The sequence below is a fragment of the Mandrillus leucophaeus genome, unplaced genomic scaffold, assembly GCF_000951045.1.
Source record: "Mandrillus leucophaeus isolate KB7577 unplaced genomic scaffold, Mleu.le_1.0 Scaffold235, whole genome shotgun sequence".
In the NCBI taxonomy this organism is placed as follows: domain Eukaryota; kingdom Metazoa; phylum Chordata; class Mammalia; order Primates; family Cercopithecidae; genus Mandrillus; species Mandrillus leucophaeus.
Genome location: NW_012102421.1, coordinates 103846 through 112022, shown reverse-complemented (window position 1 = coordinate 112022; position 8177 = coordinate 103846). Strand labels below are relative to the sequence as shown.

The window sequence follows — 8177 nt, the reverse complement described above, 5'->3', positions numbered from 1 at the left end:
AGGGAAGAGCCACCTGCCCTCTGCAAAGGGAGAGGGAAAATCAAAAACCCAGGACAGGGAATATGTTTCTGCTCCAAAACCAACAGCTTTTGCCTGTCCCCTTCACTCTTTCTAGATCATTCTTTAGACTATACACTAACAGTGAACAATCTGAAAGGATATTAAGAAAAGAATTTCCATTCACATTAACATCAAAAGGAATAAAATATTTTGGAATAAGTTGAACCAAAGAGGTCAAAGGATTATACCCTGAACACTCCAAAACATTACTGAGAGAAACTAAAGACGACATCAATATATGGAAAGACATTTCATTCTCACAGGTTGGAAGAATCAATATTGTTAGGAAGGTGATGCTAACCAAAGTGAGCTGCAGATTCAAGGCAACCACTACCAGAATCCCAGTAACATTTTTTGCAGAATTACAAAAATCTGTCCTAAATCTGACTTGATAGGCTCTTATTAATGACTGCCACAACAGAGACACTGAGAAAAAGATGCAACCATGAAAAGGTGAAAAATTTTGATGACATAGAAAATAGCAATCAGCCTCTCTCACATCCCGAAGCCTTCAAAAATATACAAGCGCAACGTGGCCAGTATGAAATTGACCAAAAACTAATCACCAAGCTGAAAACGAGGTGAGAGAGAAAAAAAAAGGGGGGGGGCAAGAATGTATTTGGCTCATCACTTCTCACTTTGACGTAAGAATCTGATGCTGATAAGAAATGCTCACTGTAGCATTTTAGATTTTGAATCTGTCAGATTTGGGATGCTAAACCAGTAAGTATATGACAAATAGTTCAGAATGAAAAAATGTCAGAAATCCAAAACACTTTTTGTCCTCAGTCTTATGCATAAGAAATACTGAGTCTGTGTGAACTATAGGCATTGAGCTGTACAGCAGATCTCTAGAACCTCCCCATCTGGCATAACTGAAACTGCACACACATGAACAACTTCTGATTCTCCCCACTCCCAGCTCCTGGCAACCAGCAGTCTCTTCTCAGATTCACTCTGGAATCCACTTACATGAGGTCCCTAGAGTAGTCAAACCCATGGAATCAGAGAGTAGAGTGTCCAATGAAAGAAAATATTTGCAAAAATTCTCCCCGAATTTGTCTCATATCCATCAAACACACATGGTCCATGAGGACCAGATTTCCAGAAGTTCATTCCCACCCTGTCTACCAGTCAATTCTGCATTTGCAAATGTCCACATGTATTTCTGGAAAGATCCACATAGTCCTCACCTGCCCTCTGCAGAAGGAGAGGAAACTTAAAGAACCCAGAACAAGGAACATGGTTCTACTCCAAAATCACCAGCTCTTGCCTGTCCCCTTCACTCTTTCTACATCATTCCTTGCACTCTGCTCTATCTTTGGAGGTCACTGGCTCAAGTAAGTCATCATGAAACACCTGCAGAAAACTGCCCCACTTTGTGCCTCCATGGCCTGATGACTGAACTGACCTCCAGGCTTGACTCTGCTCTCCCCTGTCTTATTTCTGCTGAAACATCCAGTCCCAGGCCAGGCTGCTCAGTATCTTCAGGGTTTGAGGACAATGGGAAGTCCCATTATTACTCATCTCTAGAATGTTCTTGGAAATGGAAGCTGCAGAGAAATCACATCTAGGGGGGCAAAGTAGGATGGAATTTGGAAGGGGCCCAGCAGTTGCACATTCCAGGTAAGGAACCCAAGGTGAACCAGCCAGTCAGTTGATTAGAGAGGGACTGGGAGGGGTGCGGGGGCTGTGACTCCCACTCACATGTCTGTCCATGACCCAACACTGCTGATCAATTCACATTTGAGAAAGTCTGTGCTTCCCTAAGACAGAGCAGGTGGCCTCACAGTCTTTGAGCCCTTAGATCATCATGCATCTGTCTTGTGACACACACATCAGTTATTGACTTTCAAGGACTCGGGTGGGCTGAGAGGTGGGAGATGCCACCTCCGATTGAAGGATGCCTGTGGAGGAATCAAAGGTGCCACAGAGGACAAACTTCTCTCTGTTATCCACACAGCGGAGCTGCGCAAACCTTACATCACCAGCAACAACTTCAACCCCATGGAGAATAAGAATGTTGTAGCCTTAACTTGTGAACCTAAGACTCAGGGCTACACCTACTTGTGGAGGGTAAATGGTCAGAGCCTCCCGGTCAGTCCCAGGGTAAAGCAACCCGGTAAAACCAGGATCCTCATTCTACCCAATGTCACAAGAAATGACACAGGACCCTATGAATGTGAAATATGGGACCGAGTTGGTAGCATCTGCAGTGACCCACTCACCCTGAATGTCCTTTGTATATTTGGTTCCTCTGTGGGCCAAGCCACCAGCTAAAATTCAAATGACCAGAGGCCCGGCATCTCAGTCTCTCTCAAGTCCAAATACAGACACTTTTATGTCTGGACACCTGAGCTGGCCTTCACTCCCTGCCCTGGGGAAACCTGGGTAGGCACAGCTTTAACCAAGAATAGAAGGGGAGGGGCTGCTCTTGTCATGGGAAACTTGGGGTCTACAACCGGTGATGGCAGGAACAGATGAATACTTCAGGCCTCGTTTCAGTGAACACAGAAGGGGTTTGGCTGGGCCTTGAGGATGTGTCTTGACTCAGAGGGACACTGTGTCCCTTTAAGAGACCAGGAGCATCCCCTTCCCTCGGATGACATCACCTGTGGCTTTATTCTCTTTACTCCAGATGGTCCACAAGTCCCCAGGATTTTCTCTCCATTTAACTATTACCGTTCAGGAAATACCCTCGAATTGTCCTGCTTCGCGAACTCTAACCCACCGGCAGAGTATTCTTGGACGATTAATGGGAAGTTTCTGCAATCAGGACAAAAGCTCTCTATTCCCCAAATTACTACAAAGCATAGTGGGCTCTATGGTTGCTCGGCTCGTAACTCAGCCACTGACAGCGAACGTTCCACATTCAAGAGGATCACAGTCGTGAGTAAGTGGATCCCTGCATCATTGTCAATAGGGTTTCAGGTGGAGTCTATTTGGCTTTCAGAGAAGTCAGGAAAACATTTTTATTCCCAGCCTGTGTCCCATGGGCAGAAGCAAATCCTAAATTCTCCTCCTGAACCCTCCCAATTTGTCTCTACAGACTCTCTTCTCCTTGTTTTTCTGTTTTCTCATGGTTGACCTTGTGTCCAACCTGGGAAAGGTAGGGAGGGGGCTTTGTCATCCTTGAGCCCTGTGTGGTGGAAGAGGCTTCACAGGGACAAGAAGGAGAGTCCTCAAGATCAAGTTGTTTCTTGCTGTCACCAACATATCCCTGTCCGCTACGTCTTTGTTTTCTTTTACCTACTCCATGAGCTACAAGGAACATCTGAGGTTTTGAAACAAGCTCACATTTTTCCCCCAAATGAGAGGAGGAAGCCCCTTGGATAAGGGAGGAGCAGCTCAGACTGCTCCCTTCTCTGCTCCGGGCTTCTCTGGTGACTGGCCCTGCCTGACTCCACCTGGGGTGAGACCAGCATGTGTGGAGAAAGGGCGCTGGTGGCCTGTCCTGAATTTGGCTAAATCGAACTGCCAGTTGAAGTGAAGGATAGACTGCAGGGAAATAAGAAGAGAGGGAGCCTCGGGGAAGACTCTTGAGCTGTGTCCTGGCTCTGAAGTCACCGGCTGTATGAGGCTGTGGGCACAGCATGTGGGACACAGCACAGAGGACAGTGAGTGATGCACACTTGGAGAAATAGGGAGATTCACCTCTGGGGCTCTGCATGGCAGGAAAGGGGCAATGAAAAAAGTGTGTATTTATAGAGTGTAAGACTACCAGGACACTTTATATGTATCTAATATAAGACTTATCATTAACTATTTCTAAATGTGCAATTTAGTGTTGTGTAACCATCACACTATCCATTTCCAGAACTTTTTCCTTTTACCATATTAAACCTCTGTACCCTATAAACAGTAACTCTCACTTCCTCTCCCCCTATCCCTTAGCACATACCATTCTACTTTCTGTCTCTATGTAACTGGCTATTCTATCTTTTATAAATGGAATTATAGAATAATTATCCTTTCGTGTCTGCCTAATTTCAGTTAGCATAATGTCTTCAAGGTTCATCCACTTTGCACGATGTATTGGAATTTTATTCTTTGTTAAGGTTGAATAACATTTTGATGTATAGATATACCTCATTGGCCTACCCATTTACCTTTTAATGGACTTTTCTGTTGTTTCCTTTTTTTGGCTATTGTGAGTAATGCTTCTCTGAACATCAATGTGCAAATATTTGTTCAAATTTCCTTCCATTCTATAGGCAGTATGTCCAGAAGTGGAATTGCTGGATCGAATGGTAATTTATTGTTTAATTTTTTGAGAAACAGCTACACCACTTTTTACAGTGGCTATAACATTTCCCATTGCCATCAGTAATGCACTAGAGCTCCAATTTTTCCATCTATTTGAAAACACTTGTTGTTTTATGTTGCTGTCATTGTTGTTTATCAAAGCCATCCTAAAGTGTGTGAGGTGATGTCACATTGTGGTTTTAATTTGCATATCTCTACGTATTCATGACTCTAAGGAACTCTGCATGGGCTTATTGGATATTTGCATATATTCCTAGGAGAAAACTCTATTTTAATCCTTTGTTCATTTTTTAATTGGGTTTTTGGATGTTTGCTGTTGTTGACTTGTAGTTTTTCATGTATTCTGGAAATTAATTTCTTATCACACATAATTTGCAAATATTTTTCTCATTTCATGGGTTGCCTTTTTACTTTCTTGATAATGTTCTTCAATATATAAAAGGTTTTGATTTCTATGAAGTCCAATATATCCATTTTATTTGTTGCCTATGCTTTTGTTGTTACAACCAAGAAATCATTGTGAAATCCAATATCATGAAGTTTTTCTCCTGTTTTCTTCTAAGAGTTGCGTAGATTTTGCTCTTATATTTAGATCTTTGATCTACTGTGGGTTAATTTTTGTATATGATGTTAGGTAAAGGTTCCACTCATTCTTGCCCTGGGATATCCAGCTTTTCCAATATCATTCGGTGAGAACACTGTCCTTTCCCCATTGAACGATCTTGGCACACTCGATGAAAATCATTTGGCCATATATGCAAGTATTTCTTTCTGGGCTCTCTGTTCCATCTTAATTTCTAAGTCCTCCTTTATGCCAGTACCACACTGTATTGGTTACTGGGGCTTTGCAGTAAATGCTGACATCAGGAAGTGTGAGTCCTCCAGCCTCATTCTTCCTCTTCAATGTTGTTTGTCTCTTAGAGTCATAAGATTCAATATAAATTTTAGGACGGATTTTTCTTTTACTGCAAAAATGTCACCGAAATTCTGATAGGAATTGTATTGAATCTGCAGCTTATTTTGGGTGGCATTGTCCTACTGACAATAGTGAGTCTTCTAATTCATGAAAATAAAATGTCTCTCATTTTATTGATATCAACATTAAGCAATATTTTATGGATTTCAGGTATAAATATTTCACCTCTTTGGTTAAACTTATTCCTATTTTATTATTTTTGATATTAATACAAATTAAATTTTTTTTCTTAATTTCCCTTCAGATTGTTCATGGTTTTTGTGTCGAAATACAACTGATGTTTGAATGTTGATTTTGTATTGTGCAACGTTACTGAATTCATTTATTAATTCTAATAGGTTTGTTCCATCTTTAGGATTTTCTACATATAAGTTCAAGTTATCTGCGAACAGAAATAATTTTACTCCTTTCTTCCAATTTGAATGTCTTTTTAAAAATTCTTGCCTAATGTTTCTGACTAGACCTTTCAATACTACATTGAATAGAAGTGTCAAAAGCAGCATCTTTGTCTTGTTCCTGTTCATACAGGGAAAGCTTTCAGTCTTTCTCCGTTGAGTATGATGTTAGCATTGGGTTTCTCACATATTGTCTTTATGTTGAGGTGGTTTCCTTCCATTCTTAGTTAGAATGTTTTTATTATGAAAAAATACTGAATTTCATCAAATGCTTTTATTGATTCAATCTTATTACTGATTATAATTCTATTCATATATTTGTGTATTTCTAAGAATTTGTCTATTTCATCTAGGTTATCCAATTTATTGGTGTACAATTTTTTACAGTACTTTCATAATCATTTTATTAGAAATGGTAGTAATCAGTTCAATTCATTTTCTTTTTTCTTTTTCTTTTTTTTTTTTTAAGAGAGAGAGAAAGGCTCTCACGTTGTAGGCCAGCCCTGGCTGAAATACAGTGGCGTGATTATGGCTTACTGCAGCCTCAACCTCCTGGGCTCAAGCAATTCTCTTTCTTCACCCTCCCAAGATACTAGGACTACAGATGCATGCCTCCATGCCCAGCTAATTGGTTTTTAAATATTTTGTAGAGGGGGGTCTCCCCAGGTTACCTATGCTGGTCAAAACACCGTGCCTCAAGAAATCCTCCCTTTGTGACCTTCCAAAGTGCTAGGATTAAAAGATGACCCACCATGCTCGGACTCCATTTTCATTTCTGATTTTAGCAATTTTAATCTTCTCTCTTTTTTTCTTAGTCAGTCTAGTTAATGGTCGTTAATTTTGTTGATTTTACTTTGAAAAATCAACTTTGGTTTCATTAATTTCCTCTATTCTTTTTCCATTCACCATTTTATTTTTATCCACTCTAATCCGTATTGTGTCCTTCAATCACTGTGCTTGGGTTTAGTTTGTTCTTCTTTCATATCCTGAGTATGAGAGAGCTTGCTTCATACCATTCTTTTAACGGTTTCATGCAGTCAATGAAACAAGATGCCACACACACATGAACCAATGTCAGCTGGTATATTACTACCAACATCATTAGCCTTGAGGTCAAATAGTTCTAGAATAAAATCTCAGATCCACCTATTACTAGCCATATGACAACAGGAGAGATTTTACACTACTCGAAGCTTGTGTCTTTTCATTGGCAAAATGGAAATAATGTCTACCTGACAGGGTTACTGTGTGAATTAAATGAGGTACAGGTAAAGTATTTAGCACAGGACCTGGCACATAGGACATGCCCCTCAACAGTACCTATTTCCATATACATATAGAAAAAGAGGTACCACATAAAACACTAGGACATGGTTACTGACTGCTTGTGGGAGAGAAAGGAGAAAAGCTAAGTGCAAAGAATCAAGCCTGGTATGTTACTTTTTACCAACTGAGATGTATCCATTTTGGGATTGGACATATGAGGTAATTTATCATGGAAGATACCTGTGAGGGAAAGTGGGGCAGGCATGAAGGTAGTATGGGAGAACTCACAGATACCTATGCAAAGCTGACTCCTGTGTAAAAGAAAGAGAAAGAAGTTTTAGGTATCAATGCAGTTCTAAGAGAGTTTTTGGAAGGCTGATGGGAAATCCTCCAACCAGTCACCCATTAAAGTTAAAGAGAGCCTGAGAGAACTAGGCTTGCTTTCATGTCCTTGCTGAGAGCCTGTGGGAAGGAAGCTTTCTGTGCAAAGGAGGAGGTGTATTTGAAATGCACTGACCTGGGCCTTCTGTCAATCAGGTCCCTGCCATGGAGACCTGACAGGGTCTCATTCATAGCTGCCACCACAGAGACACTGAGAAAAAGATGCAAACATGAAAATGTGAAAAGATCTAAAGTTCTAATGACATAGAAAATAGCAATCAGCCTTTCTCATATCTGAAAATTTTCTGAAATATCTGAGTGCAGTAGAGAATTGACAGAGGACTGATCACCAACCTAGAAACATGGTGAGAGGGGAAAAACACTGCAAGAATATAATCATCTCCCATCAACTTTCCAACAGAAATAATGTATTCCTTGAAGAAACAGTTATAGAGTACCTCATGTTACATGCTTGTACCTGAGGCTCCCCCCCCCGGTAAAATAACATCACCTCCATTCCTTCTTTTCTTTTCTTTCTATGACAGCTCGTTCAACAATAGGACGTCCATAATGGCGTTAGTCCAATATAGCAGCCATGATGTCATTTCTGTATTTCGGGAAGACTGACAGGTATGATGGCCTTTTCTCTTGTCCCGTTTCCTGCAGTGCTGACTGCCATGGTTGGGAGAGGGAAGAGACTTATTTGCCTGTATCTGGAACTGGATCTTCTTCTTCCTCCACCAAACTCCTGCTTCTCAGCACTAATTCTTGCAGTTCCCTTTCTCCCTGGCCTTTATGCTCCCTGTACCCCACTGTCTTTTAGATATAATTAT

General features: G+C 40.8%; 1 protein-coding gene across 1 annotated transcript in view; it reads left to right on the top strand.

The window, feature by feature from the left end:
- The window catches only part of LOC105541165 (pregnancy-specific beta-1-glycoprotein 5-like), a 16286-nt gene extending 8371 nt beyond the window's left edge, over positions 1 to 7915 (top strand). Inside the window, exons 3-5 of the mRNA XM_011982069.1 lie at positions 2024 to 2302; positions 2699 to 2953; positions 7890 to 7915. Of these exons, the coding sequence (XP_011837459.1) occupies positions 2024 to 2302; positions 2699 to 2953; positions 7890 to 7915 (560 nt within the window). The remainder of the gene's footprint in view (positions 1 to 2023; positions 2303 to 2698; positions 2954 to 7889) is intronic.
- The last annotated feature ends 262 nt before the right edge of the window (positions 7916 to 8177 follow it).